At 65.0% G+C, this 21,084-nt stretch overlaps 4 protein-coding genes across 10 annotated transcripts; 2 read left to right on the top strand and 2 right to left on the bottom strand.

Annotated features, from left to right (window-relative positions):
- Positions 1-5,361: 5,361 nt before the first annotated feature.
- LOC120228128 (translation initiation factor IF-2-like) lies at positions 5,362-6,349 on the bottom strand. The gene is made up of 2 exons (XM_039226285.1): positions 5,764-6,349; positions 5,362-5,672 (listed from the first exon to the last, which is right to left on the bottom strand). The coding sequence occupies exons 1-2, from the start codon at positions 6,347-6,349 to the stop codon at positions 5,362-5,364; spliced, it is 897 nt and encodes a 298-aa protein (XP_039082216.1).
- On the top strand, positions 5,587-11,293 carry DUS1L (dihydrouridine synthase 1 like). Of its 3 annotated transcripts, XM_039226535.1 has the most exons (14): positions 5,592-6,047; positions 6,443-6,689; positions 7,097-7,205; positions 7,741-7,791; positions 8,047-8,159; positions 8,662-8,744; positions 8,964-9,067; positions 9,191-9,335; positions 9,467-9,563; positions 9,641-9,729; positions 10,127-10,272; positions 10,549-10,586; positions 10,728-10,803; positions 10,895-11,293. In XM_039226535.1, exons 2-14 carry the CDS (start codon positions 6,453-6,455, stop codon positions 11,032-11,034), a joined length of 1,428 nt encoding a protein of 475 aa, XP_039082466.1. In that variant the 5' UTR covers positions 5,592-6,047; positions 6,443-6,452; the 3' UTR covers positions 11,035-11,293. The 3 variants fall into 3 exon arrangements, with proteins under 3 accessions (XP_039082465.1, XP_039082464.1, XP_039082466.1); XM_039226534.1 differs by having other exon boundaries at positions 5,587-6,047; positions 8,107-8,159; positions 10,127-10,586; XM_039226533.1 differs by having other exon boundaries at positions 5,588-6,047; positions 10,127-10,586.
- Positions 11,294-11,478: 185 nt separating this feature from the next.
- Positions 11,479-16,877, bottom strand: GPS1 (G protein pathway suppressor 1). 5 transcript variants are annotated; one of them, XM_039226418.1, is made up of 15 exons: positions 16,773-16,831; positions 16,391-16,475; positions 15,750-15,842; positions 15,029-15,210; positions 14,322-14,486; positions 14,097-14,232; positions 13,912-13,989; positions 13,691-13,751; positions 13,155-13,240; positions 12,828-12,922; positions 12,589-12,694; positions 12,428-12,508; positions 12,206-12,343; positions 11,986-12,120; positions 11,479-11,898 (listed from the first exon to the last, which is right to left on the bottom strand). In XM_039226418.1, exons 3-15 carry the CDS (start codon positions 15,825-15,827, stop codon positions 11,824-11,826), a joined length of 1,416 nt encoding a protein of 471 aa, XP_039082349.1. In that variant the 5' UTR covers positions 15,828-15,842; positions 16,391-16,475; positions 16,773-16,831; the 3' UTR covers positions 11,479-11,823. The 5 variants fall into 5 exon arrangements, with proteins under 5 accessions (XP_039082349.1, XP_039082345.1, XP_039082346.1 ...); XM_039226414.1 differs by lacking the exon at positions 16,391-16,475 and having other exon boundaries at positions 16,773-16,877; XM_039226415.1 differs by lacking the exon at positions 16,391-16,475 and having other exon boundaries at positions 13,691-13,748; positions 16,773-16,877.
- An 18-nt stretch (positions 16,878-16,895) lies between these two features.
- On the top strand, positions 16,896-20,243 carry RFNG (RFNG O-fucosylpeptide 3-beta-N-acetylglucosaminyltransferase). Its single transcript, XM_039226420.1, has 8 exons — positions 16,896-17,232; positions 17,666-17,714; positions 17,907-18,009; positions 18,128-18,281; positions 18,490-18,578; positions 18,669-18,834; positions 19,319-19,404; positions 19,479-20,243. Exons 1-8 carry the CDS (start codon positions 16,957-16,959, stop codon positions 19,558-19,560), a joined length of 1,005 nt encoding a protein of 334 aa, XP_039082351.1. The 5' UTR covers positions 16,896-16,956; the 3' UTR covers positions 19,561-20,243.
- Positions 20,244-21,084: the final 841 nt, after the last annotated feature.

Below are 21,084 nucleotides of genomic sequence, written 5' to 3'. Positions count from 1 at the left end.
GGTGCCGAAGGGCCCGGACGCCCGCAGGCGAGACCTGCGCGGACACCTCACAGGAGACACTGGGTTCCCCCAGAAAACCCGCGAAAACAGGCTGTTCCCGGTCACCGCGCAGGCCGGGGGGGGGGGGGGGGCCCCCCCCCCGCCCCTGAGACCCCGCCGCTCGCCGCTCTCGGACGCCCCGGGCGGGGGACACCCTCAGTGCTCGTCCTCCCCTGACGCCTCGCTCGGCCGCTCGGGCCCAGACCCGTGGTGGCAAATGGCGGGACTTCCTCCCCTTCGGCGGCTGAGCGACAGGCCGCACGCCCGCCCGCGCCGTCCGCCCCTGCGGCCCGGCTGCCCTGACCTATTCCTCCTCCTAACGAAGCTTTACAAATATAAACAGAGCGGGGCGCCCGGGGGGCTCCGTCGGTCGGGCGTCGGCTTCGGCTCAGGCCACGATCTCATGGTCCAGTCCGTGGGTTCGAGCCCCGCGTCGGGCTCTGTGCTGACGGCGCGGAGCCTGGAGCCGCTTCGGATTCTGTGTCTCCCTCCCTCTGCCCCTCCCCTGCTTGTGCTCGGTCTCTCTCGAAAATAAATAAACATTAAAAAATTTAAAATATATATATAAATATTCACAGAAAGTTGCAAAACACGTGCCGGGGGCCTCCGTACCGTCCGCGCTCCCCCCGTGAGAGCCCCGCGGGTCTCTGTGGAGCGAGGCAGACGCGGAACGTGACCCGGGCACGATGCCCCTTCTACGCGCGCGTGCGCGTGTGTGCGTGCGCGTGCGCGTGCGGCTCCAGACCCCTGTGTCCGCGCGTCACCGCAGCCGGGGCAGAAGCACGTCCGCCGCCTCGAGGCACCTGCTGTGGGCGCAGCCGCGGAGACGCCGCGTCGCCTCCTGGAGAACAAGCCGCTGCCGCGCGTTCGGCGGCCCGTTCCTTGCGCGCCGCCTCCCCACCCGCCAGCGGCCCGTCCGGTGCTCGGCTGCGGGCGCCTGCGGCCTTAGGCATTTGCCCATTTCCTCCAGATTTTCCCGTCGCTGGTGTCAGGAACGAAGGAGGGGGCATCGCCCTGCCACTAAGGACGCCAGGAGGCGGCAGGCGAGGGCGCGGCCGGGCTGCCCCACTAACCCGCCCGCCCCGCCCCGCCCCGCCCCGCCAGCGCCCCGGCCCCGCCCCGGCCCGGCCCCGCCCCGGCCCCGCCACGCCCCGACCCCGGCCCCGCCACGCCCCGACCCCGGCCCCGCCACGCCCCGACCCCGGCCCCGCCCCGACCCCGGCCCCGCCCCGCCCCGGCCCCGGCCCCGGCCCCGCCCCGACCCCGGCCCCGCCCCGCCCCGCCAGCGCCCCGCCCCGCCAGCGCCCCGGCCCCGCCCCGCCAGCGCCCCGGCCCCGCCCCGCCCCGCCAGCGCCCCGGCCCCGCCCCGCCCCGCCCGCGCCCCGGCCCCGCCCCGCCCCGCCCGCGCCCCGGCCCCGGCCCCGCCCCGCCCCGCCCCGGCACCGCCCCGGCAGCGCCCCTTCCCGGCAGCGCCGACTGCCGGCCAGTCCCTGACGCGATGCGCGTCCCAGGCTCACCGTGCGGGCAGCTGGAGGGGCGGACGCGGCGCGTGGGGAGAGCGCCCCCCAGTCACGGACACCTTCGTCGCCCCTCCGTTCCGTCAGGCCGCCCGGGTGACTCGCCGGCTCCCTGGTTTTGCCGAGTGTCGGCAGAGCCTCACATTCTACGGGCTCCGGGGCGACTTCTCGGGCCGGCTTGACCAGGCTCGCCTTCCACGCGCCACGACGTCAGTGCCACGCGTGACCGTTTCTCTCCCAACCCCAAGTACAAAGACACCTTCCTATGTTTTTTCTAAAAGGTTTACAGTTGCACATTTTATTGAGCTAATTTTTGGTATAAGGTCTGAGGTTGCGGTTTTTGCCCGTGGAGGTTTGATTGTTCCATTTCGTCCTTGGAACCGCTTCCGCCCCGTCCCCAGAGTTTATCGGGGGGTCTGTGCGCGTGCGCTCCTGGGCGCCCCACTCCCAGGCCCACCGGGGGCACAGCGACCCCTCCCCTTTCAGGGACCCCTTGTACCTCCTCCAGGCACGTGGCTTTTCCGTATAGATTTAGAGTGAGCTTGTCCACATCTGCGAGGAGCTGGCTGGATTCTTCTTACACTAAACCTATAGCTGAAATTAGAGAGAAGCCACGTCTCTACAGTGGGGAATGGTCTGTGCCAGGCCCACGGAGTTCCTCTCCAAACCGTGAGAGAGCGTCCTTCAATGTCCTTTTTCGTCCCTTAAAAGTTTATTTATTTAGGGGCGCCTGGGGGGCTCAGTCGGTTAAGCGTCCAACATCGGCTCAGGTCATGATCTCACAGTTCATGGGTTCAAGCCCCACGTCGGGCTCTGTGCTGACAGCTCGGAGCCTGGATCGTGCTTTGGATTCTGTGTCTCCCTCTCTCTCTGCCCCTCCCTTGCTCACACTGTCTCTCTCTCTCTCAGAAATAAAATAAAATATTTTTTAAAAGTTTATTTATTTATTCTGAGAGAGCAGGGTAGGGGGCAGAGACTGAGGGAAGGAGAGAATCCCAAGCAGGCCCCATGCTGTCAGCACAGAGCCTGATGCGGTGCTCAATCCCGCCAATCGTGAGGTCATGACCTGAGCCAAAGTCAAGAGTCAGACACTCAGCCAATTGAGCCACTCAGATGCACCAATTTTTAAATTTATTTTTAAGCAGGCTCCATGCCCAGTGGGGCTTTAACTCATGACCCTGAGATCAAGAGTCACATGCTCTGCTGACTGAGCCAGATCCCCACCCTCGCCTTTGGTTTTTTTCATCAGAATTTTGTAATTATCAACCTGCAGATCCTGGTACACATTGTGTTAGATTTATAATTAAGTAATTTTTATTGGAAAAATCAGAAAGAGTACTTCAGTTTTCCTATGTTTGTATATAAAGCTGGCTTGAGGGGCGCCTGGCTGGCTCAGTTACTGGAGTGAGCGACTCTTGATCTCAGGCCCTAAGTTTGAGCCCCATGTTGGGCATAGAGATGACTTAAAAAAATGTGATTGATTTTTGTGTATTGACCTTGCTGAACTCATTTCTTAGTTGTAGTTTTTTGTTTTGTTTTGTTTTGTTTTAGATTGCTGAGGAATTTCTATGTCGACAATCATGGCAGAAGGAGGCATTTTCTCTTGTTCGCATCTGTATGGCCCTCACCCTTCTTCCTGCCTTGCTGTCACCCCACAATTGCCAGCACTGTTTCGCGGAAGAGGGGGGAGAGCACCCCCACCTTGTTCCTGGTCCGAGGGGAAAGCCGTCAGCCTTTCACCCCTATGTCCGCTCTAAGTTGGAGTTTTTGCAGATACTTTTTAAAAAAATTTTTAATGCTTATTTATTTTTGAGAGAGAGAAAGACAGACTCGAGCAGGGGAAAGTCACAGAGAGAGGGAGACACAAAATGTGAAGCAGGCATCAGGCTCTGAGCTGTCAGCACCGAGCCCAACGCGGGGTTCGAACCCACAAACTGGAAGATCATGACCTGACCCCAAGTCAGACGCCCAACCAACTGAGCCACGCAGGTGCCCTGCAGATACTTTTGATCAGGTTGAGGAAGCTCCTCTCTCTTTCTCCTCTATTCCTGGTTCATCAAGGGCTTTTTTTTTTTTCTTTTAATCTTGAGTAGGTGTTGGATTTTGTCAATTGCGTCGGACTCTTTGCGAGCGCCGTGTGCTTGTGCGCACCTCCCTTAACGTGTGGGGCAGCGGCTGACCGGCCTGCAAGTCCACCTTGCACCCGGGGCGCCGTGTGCAAAACGTCTTACGTGTGCTCCTGCAGTTCTGTGCTTGTGAAGGATGTTAGTGCCCGGCCTCTGACTGGTTTTCACATCGGGACACTCCAGGCATCACAGAACGAGTCGGGTAGTGCTCTCGCCTCAGTTTTTTTTTTAGAAGAGTCTGTAGACGATTCGTGTGAATTTTTAAATATTTCCTAGAACTCACCGAAGCCGGGGCTTTTATTTTGTGGGAGATCTTAAATTACAAATACAATGTATTTAGTTGTTATAGATCTACCTGGATTTTATATTTATTATTTATTTTTTAAAGTTTATTATTTTGAGAGAGAGAGAGAGACAGAGAGAGAGAATCCCAAGCAGGTTCCGAGCTGTCAGCACAGACCCTGTCTCGGGGCTCCAACTCACAAGCCGTGAGATCATGACCGGAGCCGAGATCAAGAGTCAGATGCTTTAACCAACTGAGCCCCCCAGGTGCCCCTAATTTATTTTTGGGTCGGTTTCAGTGATCTTATCTTTCTGGGCGTTCGTCAGTTTTATCGAACTTCTCTGTGTTTTCTCAGCCCTCCCTTCCCGTGCTCATTTCCGTGATAACACACTGATTCTGTCCGTCTGTGTCTTCTCTGTTTTTTCTCCACCGGCCCAGCTAAAGGTTTGTCAATTTTGTTGATTCTTTAAAAAGAAACCAATTTCTGGTTTCAGTGTTTTCACTATTGCTCTTCTGTTTTCCATTTATTTTTTTTGTTCTATTTTTTATTATGTCCATTATTCTCCTGGCTTTCGATTTAGTTTGCTCTTAATAGTCCTTAAAGTGGAAGTTTAGGTGATTGATCTGAGATCTTTGTCTTCTCATGTAGAAGTTAATAGCTCAAAATTTTGTTCCAAGAATTGCTTTAGCTGTATCCTATAAATTTTAGTTTTGTTTTCATTTTCATTCACTTTTTTAAATTTCCCATTTGATTCCTTGTCTGGCCCATTGCTTACCTAGAAGCGTACTGTTAATTTACAGTATCTGTACAGGTCTCAAGTTTTCTCGGGTCTTCCAATGTCTTACAACACCTTATTGAATACTGGGTATTTTATTTGTTTGTTTTTAATGTTTTTAAATTTATTTCTGAGAGAGAGAGACAGCGTGAGCAGGGGAGGGTCAGAGAGAGAGGGAGTCACAGACTCTGAAACAGGCTCCAGGCTCCGAGCCGGCAGTCAGCACAGGGCCCGACGCGGGGCTCGAACCCAGGAACCGTGAGATCGTGACCGGAGCCGAAGTCGGACGCTGACCCACTGAGCCCCCGGGCGCCCCAAACCTGGCGTGTCTGTCACACAGCACATCTCGTCAGGCCAGGTGCCTTCGAGCGCTCGCTCCAGCGGGACCACGGCCGACACGGGGTGGATATTTGGTGTTATTATTCTCAGGTGTGTTAACTCAGTTTTCACGTTTGTTACGATTCTTCTTTCACCCTTGGCCGTCGGATGCGGAGACACTTGCGGGCGGAACGGCGGGCCTGTGCGCACGTGCACGGCGGGGAGCCGGGGCGCGAGCTCGCGCCGCACCGGCAGGTTCGGGTTCCCCGCTGAGCAGGGAAGCGTGAGGCCACAGGGTTCCTTCAGGAAAGGGCCGCCGGCTTCCCGGGGCCGCCAGGAGGCAGGCCCGGCCCCGGGGAGGCTCGCAGGTAGGTTCTCCCCGGCCCCGGCGACGGAGGCGGGCGCTTCTCGGTGCGCCTGCGCCAGACCCCGCGGCGCGAGGCACTCTGCGCGTGCGCGGCGTGGCGGACGCCCCGGGTTTCCCGCGGCTTAGCCTCGCGCGCCGCCTGAGCCCGGAAGTGCGGGGTGTGGCCTCGCGCAAAGCAGCACTTCCGGCCGCCTGGGGGCTTGCGGAGGGCGCGGTGCGCAGGACCGGGCCGGGGGCTTGCGGCCCCTTTGGGGAAGAGAGAGGCGGAGCTCGGAGGCGAAAGCGGGAGCCGGCCGGGCCGAGCCCCGGCGCCCGCGGTCGGCGCGCCAACTCGCACCGCCGGAGCGAGGCGTGGCGTGGCCCCGTCGACCTCCGGCCTCTGACCCCCGACCTCGCGGGGCGGGCCGCATCGCGGCCTGGCGCGGTTTCGCGGGGACGCGTTTCCCGCCGCACCGCGGGGCCGCCCGGACCGCCCTGGAGGAGGCACCTTCCGGCGGCCCCGGCGCGGAGCCCTGGGCCGGGCGGCGGCCCCGGCGTGGCGGCCTGACGGCCCGGAGGGAGCCCACGCCGCGCCCTGGCTCCCAGAGGCCCTGGCGGCGGTCCGAGAGGGCCCCGGCACAGGTAGGTGTCGTGCGGCTGACGCCGCGGCGCCCCGGCCTTTTTGGGGACTTTCCCCCCGGGGGTTCAGGGTCTCTGGGAACGCGCAGTGGGCGCCCGGGGCTTGGCCCCACGGCCCCCGGGGCCGACTCGGCCGCGTGGCCGCCAGCTGGCGGGGTCAGTTGCTGCGAGGGTGTGTGGCCGGCACGGCCGAGCCAGGCCGGAGAAGGAGCCTTCCCGCCCTTTCCCGCGGAGCAGGAGCCGCCTTTGTGAGGAGGGGGGCGGGCGGGACGGGCCTCAGCGCGGGGCTCCAAGTGCGTGGCCATCGGGCTGCGCAGAAGCGGCCTCGGCGAGGTCAGGGCCGCCCCCGGGAGTGGCGCCCCGCCGCCCGCGGCTGAGCCGCCTGTCTCCCTCTTCAGTGTGCGGACGATGCCGAAGCTGCAGGGCTTCGAGTTCTGGAGCCGCACCCTGGGGGGCGCTCGCCATGTCGTGGCGCCCATGGTGGACCAGAGCGAGCTGGCCTGGAGGCTGCTGAGCCGCCGGCACGGGGCCCAGCTCTGCTACACGCCCATGCTGCACGCCCAGGTCTTCGTGCGCGACGCCAACTACCGGAAGGACAACCTGTACTGCGAAGTGTGCCCCGAGGACCGGCCCCTCATCGTGCAGGTGGGCCGCAGGGCGGGACCTCCCGATCCGAGAGGAGGGCGGGGCTTCCAAGGGCACCTGCTGCGGGTCTCCGCGGTCCACCCCACCGGGTTTGTTAGAGACCCCTTGGGCGCCCTGGAAGACTCAAGCCCCCGACACCGCACCACCGGCCCTGTCACCGCGCGCTGTCAGGTCTTTGGGAAAGGTGCCCTGCTCTGTGTCCAGAGTCCGTGATCCCAGCCTTGTTACAGTTGAGACAAATTACGTGGTTCTGTGTTCCCCCTCCTGTGGCCTGCGGACGCACCATATGTAAACTTTCAGGACGGGGTGACGTCCTGCAGGCAACCCTGGGACGCTGTCTCCACCGGGTCAGGTGTGGACCCCCGTGGGGCCTGGTTCAGGTTCGAGGCAACTTCCTTGTTTTCCAGTTCTGTGCCAATGACCCAGAAGTGTTTGTCCAGGCGGCTCTCCTGGCCCAGGATTACTGTGATGCCATCGACCTGAACCTGGGGTGCCCGCAGATGATAGCCAAGCGAGGTGAGTTCTGTTCTGGGTTCCTGTGTTGAGCGCCCGCATTAGGCTGGGGTGAGGCTCGGTGCCACAGGGTGCCCGGATGGAGGCCAGGGTGTGGCTGACCCTGCTCCCACAGCGGGGGCAGCTCTGGTGGCGTCCCAGCCTTTTGTTTGCTCCTCCCTCTGGAGGCGGCTCTTCTCCAGCGCTGGAGGGACGGGGCTCTGCTGGCTCCCGGGATAATCCCTTCCCTTAGTCCCCCGGGGGGGTCACTGGGCGCCATCTGGGTAAACATGCGTCGCTGAAAGGTTACACTGGCTGCCCGGCGTGGGGCTCACGCTTTCTTCACTGAGCCCAAGGGGTTGCTGGCTGGTCAGAAGCTGGGGGAGGGGCGGATCCTGGGCAGCAGCCCCCAGGTGTGATGCTGAGAAACCGCTCCTCCCCGTGATTGTTGCCGCCCCCTCGGATGGCTGGGGGGAAGGCGGTGGTGCTTGTGCCCTGTGTGGCCGTGGGGGGGTGGGGGTGGAGGAGAGGTGCCAAGGGCCATGCCTGTCTTGTGCAGGTCACTACGGGGCTTTCTTGCAGGAGGAGTGGGACCTGCTCCAGAGAATGAGTGAGTTGGCTGCGGGTGTAGGCGGGGCGTCAGGCTGGGGCAGGGTTGGTGAAGCAGCTCTGAGACCTTGGCTGGCAAGTCCCCGTCCTGGTGCGCTCGCTGCTGCAGGACAAGCCCTAAGTCGAGCCAGACCCGTAGGTGCCAGAGGGAGAGGGGGAGGGGTCCCCGCCTTCCCGTGCCCTGGTGGTCTCAGCTCCCCGCAGCCTGCGTGCGGGCGAACACCACGCTTCTCAGAAACCGACTTCTTTTTCCCAGTTCTGCTGGCACATGAGAAACTCTCTGTCCCCGTCACTTGCAAAATCCGTGTCTTCCCAGAGATTGACAAGACCGTGAAGTACGCTCAGATGCTGGAGAAGGCCGGCTGTCAGGTGAGGGGGCCGAGCACCACTCCCCGGCCCCGTGTCCTCTGCACCTGGACCCCAGGAGCCCCCTTGAGCAAACTCTGGGGGGTGAACTGGAATCCTGGCAACCGTCAGGTGGGACCTGAGGAGGGTAGAAGGTGGACAAGCCCCAGCTCACTTCTCTGTACCTGCCAGCAGCCTTGAGGTCAGGTGGTTGCCCGCCTGGCCCTCCCTCAGGCGTTTGGAGCTGGGCTCGAGGGTGCTGTCACTTCCAAGACTGGCCCTCCTCAAACAAGGCTGTGCCTCTCGGCTCCACCTCCTGGGTGGGTCCGTGGGAGACATGGGGGGGGAGGGGGAGCGACCTGCCAGCCTCGACCCGGGGGACGGAGACAGTGCGCGAACCGGATGCAAGGCTGCCTTTGCTCCGCTCTGCGTGGGAAGCAGATGCCAAAGCGAGGGGGTTCCCCTGGGGCCGGCTTGGGGTCTGCGGCCACAAGTGGGATAGAGCCTGGGCGCTGCTGTGTCCCAGCTGCTGACCGTGCACGGGCGCACCAAGGAGCAGAAGGGGCCGTTGTCGGGCACCGCGTCCTGGGAGCACATCAAGGCTGTGCGGTGAGTGGACACAGAGGGCAGACCCAGGGTGGGGATGCAGCCTGGCCCCGAGACCAGGTGCCCAGCCGTTCGGCCGCCACCAGTGGGGGGTAATGGGGGAGGTGACCAGGGCCAGTAGGGAGCCTTGTAGCAGGAAGAGGAGCATGTACTGGCTGGGGTGCGGCCCCTGAAAGTGAGGGAACCGGGTTCTTCTGAGCATGCGCCCCCTGCCCCCGACAGGAAGGCAGTAACCATCCCTGTGTTTGCCAACGGGAACATCCAGTGCCTGCAGGACGTGGAGCGTTGCATCCAGGACACGGGAGTGCAGGGGGTCATGAGCGCAGGTGAGGTCGTGACCCTGTGGGCCCCCCCGCTGGCCTTGCTCACAGGCTGACCTCAGCATGGGAGGGGGCGGCCCTCTGGGCACGGGAGTGCCTGCAGCCTCAAGCCCACGACCCCACCCGCAGAGGGCAACCTGCACAACCCTGCCCTGTTTGAGGGCCGCAGCCCTGCCGTGTGGGAGCTGGCCGAGGAATATCTGGACATCGTGCGGCAGCACCCCTGCCCCCTGTCCTACGTCCGGGCCCACCTCTTCAAGCTGTGGCACCACACGTGAGTACGCTCTCGAGGCACACCCCGCCAGCTCTGGACCCCACCTGGGGTGTTGGGGGTCCCAAGGGGGTGGGCTGTCTGGACGGGGGTTGGGGGGGTGTTAGCCGCGTGTGACGGAGCCCCTGCCTTAGGCTGCAGGTGCATCAGCAGCTTCGGGAGGAACTCGCCAAGGTGAAGACCCTGGAGGGCATCGCGGCCGTGAGCCAGGAGCTGAAGCTGCGCTGCCAGGCAGGTGCTGGGGCTGGCAGGGCCGCCGGAGCGGGGGGGGGGGGGCTCCGTGACGAAGGGCCCTCTGGGCTTTGCAGGAGGATATGTCCAGGCAGAAGGAGGGAGAGAAGCCAGCGGGCGGCCTGCCTTTCTTCCACTGGATCTGCCAGCCCTATTTCCGGCCAGGGTGAGCTGCACAGCAGCCCAGGGGCAGGGGTGGGGGGCACAGGGCTGCGAGACCCTGGCCTGCCTTTCGCGGCCTCAGCGGAGGGTGCTGGCGGCTCAGTCCCATCTCTTGGTGTCGTGCTTGCTTCTTTTCTATCGGCGGGTGCTGCGGTTTTACGTTTTTTCTCCACAAGGGGATTCTCTCCTGTTTCCAATCCTGGGTGTGTCTGTCCTGGGGTCAGCAGGTTGACACCCCTGCGCTTCCCCTGGGGTTTTGCAGGTGAGCTTGGCTGCCATCTGTGGCCCCCCAGGCCCAGCCGCGGCGGCACAAGAGCCAAGCTGCTGGGGCCACCAGAGGGTTGTGGGCACGTCATCTCTCGCAAGTGCCCCCGGCTCTGCCCACCACCCTTCCCTTTCAGGCCCAGGGAAGGGAGCAGGGAGAACGGGGGAGCCCGCAGCAAGCGGGCCCTGGAGGAGGAGGAGGGGGGCACAGACGTCCTGTCCAAGAACAAGCAGAAGAAGCAGCTGAGGAACCCCCACAAGACCTTCGACCCGTCGCTGAAGCGTGAGCCGTTCCCGCTGCCCGGGCCGGAGGAGAGCCGTGGAGGGGCCGCCTTCCGGAGAAGGCCCGCCTGGTGGCGAGCGCGCAGAGGAGGGGGGCGGGTCCTTGGGCCGGTGGGCCGCAGGTTGCCGGCAGCCCCGGGGCCCACTGCATCCTGCGCCCCTCGCGCTGCCTGGCCGGCCCCAGGGAGCAGGAACCCCCACCGGGACTCGGGGGAGGAAGCGGCAGCTGGGGGATGGGTTCGCCTGCCGAGCCAACAGGTTTTTGTTCCTTTCTCAGCAAAATACGCGAAGTGTGACCAGTGTGGAAACCCAAAGGTGAGTCTGGCCCTGCTGCCCGGGGCAGAGCGCGACCTCGGCAGGTAGCGGGCAGGGTGGTCCCCTGCTGACACCGCCTCACAGGGTCCCTGCGGGAGTGGCCCCCCCTGCCCCAGGCTCACCCGCTCTCCTGGCGTCCAGGGCAACAGATGTGTGTTCAACCTGTGCCGGGGCTGCTGCAAGAAGCGAGCTTTCAGAGAGGCCGCGGATTGCCCAGGTAGGGGCACCTGCTGCCGTCCGCGTGTCCCCTCTGGGGACAGTGCAGCCTTTGGCCTCCTGAGCCCCACTTCTTCCTGCTCCTCTGCCAGGTCACGGATTGCTTTTTAAAACCAAATTGGAGAAGTCTCTGGCCTGGAAGGGAGCCCAGTCCCGGCTGCAGGAGCCTCAGCCGACAGGGTCGGGGGACCCAGGCAGCTTTCCCGAGGTGGTGGGCAGCGCCCTGGCCTGAAGGGCGGCCAGAGCCCGACGCACAGTGCCCCCCCCCCAGTCCCAGGGCTGCCACTGCAGCCTCATCACGCCCCGCTGGAGGAATCGCCTTTACTCAGGGAATCTCCCGCTACTCGACACGGAAGGATGAGCTGGTCTTGCCCTCACCTGCGCTGGGAGCCCGGAAATGCTGCACCAGGGAGCAGGCTCCCAGGCCGGACCTGCCCCCTCCTAGCAACGTGTGTGTTCAGCAGTGAACAATAAATCGTTTCAGAGATGTGTGCGGAGGGCCGGAGAGCGTGTGTGGGGACGGGGGAAGCCGGTGGAACGAGGAACCTTCCGGTGTGGGAAACCTCGCCCCCTCCCCGCCACGCTGCCTGGCTGAGGGACGGAGCCCAGGGAAGCAAGGTCTGTGCCTGGAGGAGCCTTAAAAGCCGTCTAGGCAGGAAGGAACGGCACCCGGGGGTGTTCTCAGACTGTCCTTTAATGGCCGGAGGGGACCATCCGCAGGGGCAGGGAGGCCGTGCTGCCGGGAGGGGCTCTGGGCCCGCAGAGGGGAGTCCTGTGGGTCTTCCCGGAAGGGCCTGGACCAGCAGTCCGTGTGGCCAGGGCCCCCAGCACAGGGCACAGCAGGGTGGAGGGAGCACGGAGGCTGGATGTGGAAGCCCCAGCAGGTGGGGGGGAACAGTGGGGGGGGGTCACAGGTGGCACCTCCAGAAGTGTCGAAAGAGCGCCAGGAGGCCCACGTGTCCGAGTCCGGGGAGGAGGGAGGCGGCAGGCGCACACACCGTCCTGGGGGCCGCGGGGGCCCTCACATGTTGGTGCTCATCCGGGACTGGCTGTTGGCCGGCGTCAGCTCGCCTTGGCTCCCTTCTCGGGGAGGGGACTGGGGCGGAGACAACGGCTGCTCAGCTCCGCAGCCGCACTTGTGCCCCCCCCCCCCCCCCGCAGGCCCGGGCCGCCCCGCCCTCACCTTGACGTGAATCTGGTTACGCAGCACCGCCGCCCGCAGGATCATGGCTTTGGCACGCCGCTGGAACTCCTTCCCCATCAGCAGGGACTTCTCAAATGTGGTGCTGCGCTGATCCACATCCCTGGCGTACAGGATCTGTGGAGGCACGGGGCTCAGCGGGGTCCCTTGGGGCTCAGGGCTTCCCTCCCTGCACTCACGGCCTTGGCCCGAGCACGGCCACCTTGCTGTGGGAGTCGATGCGGGCGTTGATGAGGCCCTCCAGGATGAGCTGCGTCAGCTCGTCCTCCAGGGCCGCCACTGTGGTGTTGAAGGCTGTGGCCATCTTGTGCATGTCAGCCGACACGTAGGGGCTGAAGTACTGCGGGGCAGAGGGCGCGTCAGCCTCCTGCGGCCCCAGACCCGGGCCGGGCACCCCACCTCCGCTCTGTCCCCTCACATCTACCTGGATGAGGGCACGGTTGCGGATCTGAGTATAGAGGGTCCTGACGTGGGGAGCCAGGTACATGTCCAAGAGCAGATTGTCCTGGGGAAGAGACCTGGTCAGCCACCAGCTGCCCCAGGCCTTCGGCCTTGCCCGCCCTCCACACCTGGCAAGTCCCTCACCTTCATCTCATCCAGCATCTTTAGGCACGAGGCATACTTGGACTCGTAGAATTTGAAGATGATGTCCCGAACCTGGGGCTCCAGCTCCAAGAATAACTTGAAAGAGCTGCAGGTGCAGACCCTAAGAGCCGGCCCCGCACCTGCCCACCCGCTCCGCAGGCCGAGGGAGGGGGAGCCCTCAGGCTCCTGGGAAGGGCCGGGCCTCCTGGCTGCGGGACCAGCACCCACCCCGCACGCACCTGCTGGAAATGACATTGCGCTGCAGCTCCTGGCGGTCAAAGGTGGCCAGGGCACACAGGCCGCCATAAACGGCCACGTTGCTGGGGGAAAGCAGCTGAAGGGCAAGAAAGGGCATCCAGAGCCAACTGGTCACTGACGGTCAGGGCAGAATTCGATGGGGGGGAGGCCCAGAGGCGAGACTGGGTCACCCCTGCCCTGCCCCTCCCCGAAAACCTACCCAGGCCTCCGCTGGGGGATACCCCGGGGGAAAGAACCCAACCCACAAGCCCTCACCCTGATTCCCAAGTCCCAGCAAGGGCTCCTCCCGAGACCCTCGCACTCCTCACCTCAGGGAAATCACAGTGATCGAACGAAGCCAGCAAAAAGCACTTGGCTGCCTGCTTGTACTTTCGAGCAGCCAACTCGGCCAGGCCTGGGGGAGGGTGGGGGGCGTAGGAAGGTAGAATGAAGCCTGGTGCCCAAGGGGAGCTGCCAGAGCCTCAGAGCCTCACAGGGCCATCAGCAAACGGGCCCCAGCCTCCCCAATCCCAGGCGCTCCTCTGTCCGGGACAGGGTGCCAACTCGGCACTCTCCTCACTCAAGGGCCCGGGGAAGCTGTGCACAGGTGTGGTCACTCCTGCAAAGGCCTCCGAGGCTGACCCCTCCCGGGCTGAGCAGGGGACCAGCAGCGAGAGCAGCTGAGAGCGACGCCTGGGCCTCTGCCCATCTGCCGCACCCTAGCAGAACCTGGGCGAGGCAGGCATCACCTGGCGCCATAGGTGTCCGAGGGCCCTGACCCAGGTTGTGAGACTCAACACTCGGCAGGCACAGGCCACCCACAGCGCTGAGGTCAGCGGTGGTGTCCTTCCGCCCCAGAGCTCACCTGCGGCACACTTGAGCTTGGTGAGGATAGCCTGGGTCTGGCTGTCCCGCTCTCCACGCTGCTGCAGGGGAAAGTCGAACACCATGAGCCACCAAAGCCCCCCACGCTCTTGTCCTTTCCTGGGCCCTATCCGGCCTCAGAGGGGCAAGGGTAGACTGCGGAGGAGGAGGCCTGCGGGAATCAGGGGTCCCGGGGCAGGTCGGGGGCGGAGTCAGCGTTACCTCGGCGATCTCAGGAGTGGACTCGGCCTTGCTGACGTAGCTCAGCACGTGAGACCAGTTCTGCAAGTAGACGCTGACCTGGTGGGCGGGTGGGGTGGACTCAGCCCGGGGGCGCCCCCTGCCGGCTGAGGCGCGATGCGCCCTGCGGCCTCTCCCCGCGCCCACCCAACCGCAGCAGGGCGCACCTTGATGACGTTGAGGCACATGTTGATGACGTGCTTGGCGCTGGTGCAGTAGTCCCGGGCCCGGGAGTAACACTTGAGGGCATTGCTGAGGTCCCCACAGTCAAGATAGTGGTCACCCAGGTCGTCGTGGCCGCGCCTGTGGGCCCAGACATGAGCGCGCTGGGCCCAGGCCCACGCAGCCCAGCTGCCTGCCCAGCCTGCCCCCGCCCCCGCCCCGAGCAGCACCTGATACTCTCCTTGATGGAGTTGCCCTTGTAGTTCTTGAGGTCCGTGTCCAGCTTCTCCAGCTTCAGCAGGGCCTTCTTCCGCGTGGCCTCCACCCAGGCCGTGTCGAGGGGCGGTGGTTCCGCACCACTGTCGGGGGCGCTGTCAGGCGCACTCTGCAGCTCCCTGCGGGGGACCTGGCCATCAGGGCCCAATGCGCGTGCGCGGGGGGCCTCCCGGCCTCCCCCCAAGCTCTGGCCCAGCCGCTAAGGGGGCGTCCCCACAGCCTGGTGGGGACGCCCAATGGGAAGAGAGTCATGCAGCCACGCCGAGACCAGAGGAGCAAACTGTCATCTCAAGCTTGACGTCAGAATAACTGCGTGTCACATGCACACAGAATAGACCAGGACAACACAGTGACGGCCACACAGCAGGGAGAGTGAGGACCTAGACCATTTGGCCATTTACCACCCTGCCTGGCTTTTCAACAAGGACGGCCAGGCGGCCGTGGTGAGGCAGTGCTCCTCCTAAAGTGTCCTCATAGGGGTGATGTCACTTCCCAGGGGCACAGGAAGGGCCCCCTGCCTGGGCTGCTCCCGAGGAGGACATCTGGTGCCCGCCGCCACCCTGCCCTCCCAGGCCCCAGCGCCAGCTCCCACTGTGGCCCCCGGGGCCCAGCCCCCGCCCCCACCCTCGGCCCCCACCCTCGGCCCCCACCCTGCCCTCACCTGGTGGCCTCCGAGAGCTTCCGGTGGATCTCCTCATACATGTCCACGTTGAAGGTCCTCTGCACAAAGGACAGGGCCATCTTCAGGGCCTCTGCCCGCAGCGGGGGGCAGTGATCAGCAATGAACTGCAGCCGTTCAATGCGCATAAGCCCGCTGTAGCTGGCCGCGTACTGCTCCAGATCCTGGGGCGGGTGTGCGGAGTGGACGGAGGTTGTGAGAGGTGGAACCCAGAGGCCAAGCCCCGGCAGGAAAGGCAGGGGCAGAACCCGAATGCGGACCCTCCTCCCGTTTCCCAGAGGCCTCACGCATATGTGGGCCTCAGACAGACCACTAGCCAGTTCTAGAAAAGGCCACGTGGGGTAGAGCTCCGCCCCGGGGCACTGAGGGGGTGCACCGCCAGAGCCAGAAGGGCACCCCTCGCTCCTGCCAGTCCCCGAGCTGGGGAGGAAAGGAGCAGTGCTCTGTGGGTCGGGCCCCAGGAAGACCTGTCCTCAGTGTGAGGCAAGGTGCACTGCAGCCTGGGCCGTGGGCTTGCCCATGTGGGAGAGGAGTGGGGTGCATGGTCTCCAGCTGGACACCACCCTTTTTAAGTGGGGAGCGGAACAGCCCAAAGGCTCCTAGGTGAGCGGAAAATACGGCCAGAGTGGGGAGCCCGGGCAGGGCCTCCCGTGGGGGGTCAGTCCCCTCCTGCCCACCCCGGAAGCGCCCCCAGACTCCATACCAGGGTGGGGTTCTCCACAACGTAGTTGACATCAGGTGCATTCTGCGGGTCCTCCTGAGGGTCCACATCAATCTGCATGGGCTCCACGGCCCCCTGCAACACGGGCGGGCACCTTGGCACCTTGAGCCGGACCGCCCCCGTCGGGAGAGGAGCCCTCACTGTGCCCTGAGTTCACCTCTGCCCGCCGTGCTGTCTCCCCGGCGGGATCCTGTCGGGGAAAGCCGGCCATCCCTGCCCCTCCCCCCCCGGCCGGTCTCCCAGGTCGTGTCCAACGCCGCCCCGGCGAAGGCTGGCGGCTGGTGGCCAGGCAGCGCCCGGCGGCCACGTTAACCGCCCAGCTCCGGCGCGGGAAGAGGACAGCGGGGCGCCACTGCCCCCCCCCCAATTCCCTGCTCGTTCCCAGCCGCCGTCCTGACGCTGCCTCCTCCGAGCCCTAAGGAAGAAGCGGGCGCGGCCTCCGCCCGGGAGCGCCCCGACCGCGGGGGCTGCAGCGGCGGCAGGGCCCGGAGCCCGCGGAGCGGGGGGCGGGGAGGCGTCACCTCGGGGACCCTCCTGCGCTGGCCGGCCGGCCCGGCGGGCGGGGCTCTGCCCCCCTCCCGCGCTCGCTCGCTCGCTCCTGGGCCCCCTGTCCTGGAAGGTACCTCATAAAGCAGCGTACAGGCCGACAGGCTGGCGCTCAGGCTGAAGTCCCCGGCCGTGCCCGGCAGGAAGAAGTCTGACCTACTGCTGTGAGGGGTGCAGTACAGATCTGTCACTGACGAGGAGGCCGAGCTGGGGGCCGGGCTATCCCTCATTCTGTCCTGACTCTCTGCACCCCCCGACCCTGACACACAGCTGGCCTGCTGCTGAAGGGAGAAAGAGCGTTAGCGCCCGGCCGCGCCTGCCGGGCCAACGGCGGGGACCCTGCGCGAGGCCGCCGGGCCGCGAGGAGGGGAGGCCGCGCGGGGGCTCGGCTCCGGCCCGGCGGCGGCGGCGGCGGGAAAGATGGGGGGTGCGGAGGGGCCGCCGGCCGCCGCTCGTTACCTGCAAGTTAAACACCTGGACCGGCAGCGGCATCTTCGCCCACCCCGCCGCGGCTCGCCGTCCGCTTCCGGGGCAGCGCCGTCCGCTTCCGGGGCAGCGCTTCCGGCTCGCGGCGGGCGGGGCGGCTCTTAAAGGGGCCGCGGTGCGGCCTGGCTCGGGCGGAGCCGGCGGGTCCCGCAGCCGCATGAGCCGTGCGCGGGGGGCGCTGTGCCGGGCCTGCCTCGCGCTGGCCGCGGCCCTGGCCGCGCTGCTGCTACTGCCGCTGCCGCTGCCCCGCGCGCCGGCCCCGGCCCCGGCCCCGACCTCGGGCCCCGGCCCGCGCGCGCCCCCTGCCCGACACGCCACCGCCCCCCGCCTGCGGCCGGACGACGTCTTCATCGCGGTCAAGACCACCCAGAAGAACCACGGGTCACGCCTTGGGCTGCTGCTGCGCACCTGGATCTCCCGGGCCCGCCAGCAGGTGGGCCTCACCCCTGGATCCCCGCATTCGAACCCCTGATCCCTGGGATCCCACACCCGGGATCCCGATGTAGCCGCGACCCCTGGCACCCCTTGTCCCCTCAAGGACTGCCCCTCAGCCGGCGACTTGACGCCCCATCCCCAGGACCCGCTACCCACTGCCGTGGCCCGAGTGATGGCCGGACTCTCGCTCTGAATCTGTGGGGACCCAGGCCCCCCCCTCCCCCCGCCACCCTTTCCCAGGCTTCAGACCTGGGTGGATTCTCCCAGCTAACACTGTTCTGAGACCCCAGAAACATCCGGTGGGAGCACCAGAAGGTGCTGGGGATCGCCCTCCCCTCTCCCCCAGCCCAACCCCAACCTGGCCAGGCCCATCTTGGGCTCTGCAGCTCCATCCTCGTCCACCGGGGGCCTCACAGGTTGTCTCTCCGCAGACATTCATTTTCACCGATGGGGACGACCCCGAGCTACAGCTCCAGGGAGGTGAGTGCCCTCCCCAGCCCAGCACTGTCAGCAAGTGAGGCCAGGCTAGGGCTGTCGGACCCGGCCTGGGCCCTTGGGCAGAGCAAGACGGCAAGGCCGGCTGGGTGTCCACGTTTTGCCCTGATGTCTGGGGTGGGCCGGCAGCAGGCCTCACCCCAGCCCCCATGCATCCCCGTTTCTCCAACCCGACAGGCAGTCACGTAATCAATACTAACTGCTCAGCCGTGCACACCCGTCAGGCGCTGTGTTGCAAGATGTCAGTGGAGTATGACAAGTTCATCGAGTCTGGACGCAAGTATGTGCTGGCCGTGCCCCGGGGCCCCCTTGGAGAGCCCAGGGCTGAGGCTGGGCCAGGGGGTGGAGGCCCCCAGCTGCACCAGCTCCTCCCTCGTGAGAGTCCCCACTGCCCCCAGGTGGTTCTGCCATGTGGATGACGACAACTACGTGAACCCCAAGGGCCTGCTCCAGCTGCTGTCCACCTTCTCGCCCAGCCAGGATGTCTACCTGGGGCGGCCCAGCCTCGACCACCCCATCGAGGCCGCCGAGAGGGTCCAGGGAGGTGGAACTGTGAGTCCTCGGCCTGACAGAGGCAGCCGAGAGGGCTGGGGGGCCGGTGTCTGACCCACCCGGGGGGTCACTCCAGGAGCTCGGGCAAGCTAGGAGGTGCGGCGGGAGGAGCTGGGGGCCCCGAGGACGGGAGTGCAGAAGCGCTCTTGTGCCACTTGTGTGGGTGGTTCAAGGACGATACTCTGCCTGGTGTCTTTCTTCTCTGCAGGTGACCACCGTCAAGTTCTGGTTTGCTACCGGTGGGGCCGGGTTCTGCCTGAGCAGAGGCCTCGCTCTTAAGATGAGCCCCTGGGCCAGGTGAGTGGAGGGCATGGGGGTGCCAGGAGGCCGGAGGTGGTGGTGCTGGGGACCAAGGGGGCCCTGACCGACCTTCTGACCACCCACCAGCCTGGGCAGCTTCATGAGCACGGCTGAGCGAGTGCGGCTGCCGGACGACTGCACAGTGGGCTACATCGTGGAGGGGCTCCTGGGCGCTCGCCTGCTGCCCAGCTCACTCTTCCACTCCCACCTGGAGAACCTGCAGAGGCTACCGCCTGACGCCGTGCTACAGCAGGTACAGCCCGCTGGTGCTCCCGCTGGGTGCTCCCAGCGCACTCACCTCGGGGACCTTGGGTTGGAAACACGAGGGTCCCCAGCACCGCAGCGAAGTCGCCGCAGACCCGTGTTTGGGCTGCTAGGACCCAGGCCCCTGCGTCTGCTGGCTCATTCGAAGGGGCAGCAGCCGTGCTCTCCCCAGCGAACGGGCCGGCGCGGCAGGCGGCAGCCCAGGGGGCGAGTGCCATCGTGGACCGGGCCGCAGGGAGGGCCCAGTGGCTCGGGCAGGGCTGCCGCATGGGCACCAGCCACCCTCCTGAGCCGGATGCCAGCCTCGTCTTCGTGTGGGCCGCCCCTCTCAGCCCCAGTCACCTTTGCGGGCTGTTTGCGAGCCTGCCCCAGAGGGGACCGGGAGGCCAGGGCAGAGCAGCCTGTCCCGGCTGGAGTCCTGGGGCAGGAAGAGCTGGTCCCGAGATGGTGACCTGCTCCCTCCCCTCATCCAGGTCACCTTGAGCTACGGGGGTCCCGACAACCCACGTAACGTGGTGAACGTGGCGGGTGGCTTCAGCCTGCAGCAGGACCCCACTCGGTAAGTGGGTGGTGGGGCCGGGCTCTGATGCCACGCCCACCTCCAGCAGGCCTGACCCCCCGTCCTCTTCCCAGGTTTAAGTCTGTCCACTGCCTTCTCTACCCGGACACAGACTGGTGTCCCGCACTCGAGCAGAACGACCTCATCTCTCGGTGACCCTTGATTCCCACCCCAGGGAGCAGGAGCTTTGCTGACCCCTCCTGGCCTTGGCTCTCTCAGGCGGCCACAGCCATATCTGGGGCCACAGCCACATGTGGGCGCCCTGCAGGCCTCCCCCGGAGCCCTCGGCGGGCTGGGTGACCAGGGGTCCCGGCTGCGCCACATGCAGGCTGCCCCAGAAAGTGGGAGGGGGAGACGCTGCCCCTCCTCCCTGCCCTCCTCCCCCCGCTGGAGAGGGGGTTCCAGGATGAGTGGGCTCCAGGCCAGGGTCACGTGCAGGATCGGTCACCTGACCACAGGCGAGCGCAGGGGCTTTCCCCACAGGTCTCTCGGGGAGGGCCCCCCAGGCTCAGTGCCACGCTCGGGGCGTTTCCGTCTGGAGGCCGCTTCCTTGGGGGGCTCTTGGCCAAGGCTTTCTCGTTTCTCCACTCCGACTCCCACTCAGTACCTCACCCCGCCCCCCACCCCGTCCCCCAAGCCCCACCAAGTCCAGAAAGCAGCAGGAGCCTCTTGTTTGGGGCTCTGTCTGCTGTGCGGCATCTGCATCCCAGTGGATGACCCGCCCCGACTATGCCTTTCCCCGGGGGAGAGGCTGGAACTCGGAGCCGGTACCTCCATTCTGGCCCCTTGCTGTGCTGTTGCCATAAGTGAATAAAGGCTTGACTGTCACTTCCCTGTCACTTCCCTTCGGCTTCTGTTGGCTTAAGGGACGAGCGGGACACCAGGCAGCTGCGGCTCAGCTCCGGACAGGGCCGCACGGCCTGTAGCTGCTGCCTCAGGAAGGCTCCCCCCAGGCAGAGCTGCATCCCCTGCGCACTCTGTGAACCAAGCTATAGGGGGTCTGGGGGGGGGCTGCAGGGATGCACGGCGGGTCAGACACCTGTCCCAGGAGGTTGGGCAGCCCGTTCCGCCAGCTTTCTCAGCACACGGACACGTAAGGAGCAGTGTACGTTGCGTCTGGGTGTGCACACGTGTGCGTGGCTGTGTACGTGAGTATACACGGCATGCACATGTGGATGAGCGTGTGTGTACACAGGAGTGTGCATGGATGTGTGCGCATGTGAGTGGCTGTGCGTGTGCACATGTGCGTGACCACGTAGGTGTGTGCACGTGTGTGTGTGTGTGTGTGTAGGGCAGGCAGGCAATACCCAAACAAGCAGATTGGCATCAGCGCAGACCGACTTCTGGACACGGCCAGGAGGAAAGTGCACGCCGAGGACACTTAGAGTCAAATGTCATGGGTCTCAGAGCCTGGGCTGCCAGGGAGGGGCCCCACGCCCCCCTCTGTCAGGGCTGGAGGAGAACTGGGGGTTCTGAACAACAGGGAGGACTGGAGAATTGCAGCAACAACCCCAAAACCTCCCCTCGGGGACAGCGGCACCACCAAAGAGCCGCACTCTTTTTCCTTCTTACTACTTACTTATTCGGAGAGAAAGATCATGCAAGCAGAGGAGAGGCAGGGAGAGGGAGAGAGAGGACAGCAAGCAGCTCCCTGATGTCAGCGCAGAGCCCACGAGATCA

This window comes from Hyaena hyaena, unplaced genomic scaffold (assembly GCF_003009895.1).
Source record: "Hyaena hyaena isolate Hyena2069 unplaced genomic scaffold, ASM300989v1 scaffold_21, whole genome shotgun sequence".
Lineage (NCBI taxonomy): Eukaryota > Metazoa > Chordata > Mammalia > Carnivora > Hyaenidae > Hyaena > Hyaena hyaena.
The sequence above is the reverse complement of the archived record's forward strand: the minus strand, read 5'-3'. Positions and strand labels throughout refer to the sequence as shown.

What these genes read in the sequence shown, in the direction of transcription:
- DUS1L (XM_039226533.1), top strand. Translation starts at nt 6,453, where the DNA reads ATGCCGAAGCTGCAGGGCTTCGAGTTCTGGAGCCGCACCCTGGGGGGC. An exon ending in GAGCACATCAAGGCTGTGCG is followed by an intron (nt 8,745 to 8,963) that starts GTGAGTGGACAC and finishes TGCCCCCGACAG; the next exon opens with GAAGGCAGTAACCATCCCTG. An exon ending in CAGCCCTATTTCCGGCCAGG is followed by an intron (nt 9,730 to 10,126) that starts GTGAGCTGCACA and finishes CTTCCCTTTCAG; the next exon opens with GCCCAGGGAAGGGAGCAGGG.
- RFNG (XM_039226420.1), top strand. Translation starts at nt 16,957, where the DNA reads ATGAGCCGTGCGCGGGGGGCGCTGTGCCGGGCCTGCCTCGCGCTGGCC. An exon ending in CGAGCTACAGCTCCAGGGAG is followed by an intron (nt 17,715 to 17,906) that starts GTGAGTGCCCTC and finishes CCAACCCGACAG; the next exon opens with GCAGTCACGTAATCAATACT. An exon ending in TTCATCGAGTCTGGACGCAA is followed by an intron (nt 18,010 to 18,127) that starts GTATGTGCTGGC and finishes CACTGCCCCCAG; the next exon opens with GTGGTTCTGCCATGTGGATG.
- GPS1 (XM_039226416.1), bottom strand. Translation starts at nt 16,543, where the DNA reads ATGAGGGATAGCCCGGCCCCCAGCTCGGCCTCCTCGTCAGTGACAGAT. An exon ending in TGTGCCTCAACGTCATCAAG is followed by an intron (nt 13,990 to 14,096) that starts GTGCGCCCTGCT and finishes CCCGCCCACCAG; the next exon opens with GTCAGCGTCTACTTGCAGAA. An exon ending in AGATGCTGGATGAGATGAAG is followed by an intron (nt 12,509 to 12,588) that starts GTGAGGGACTTG and finishes TCTCTTCCCCAG; the next exon opens with GACAATCTGCTCTTGGACAT.
- LOC120228128 (XM_039226285.1), bottom strand. Translation starts at nt 6,349, where the DNA reads ATGGCCACGCACTTGGAGCCCCGCGCTGAGGCCCGTCCCGCCCGCCCC. An exon ending in CGCCACGCCTCGCTCCGGCG is followed by an intron (nt 5,673 to 5,763) that starts GTGCGAGTTGGC and finishes TCTTCCCCAAAG; the next exon opens with GGGCCGCAAGCCCCCGGCCC.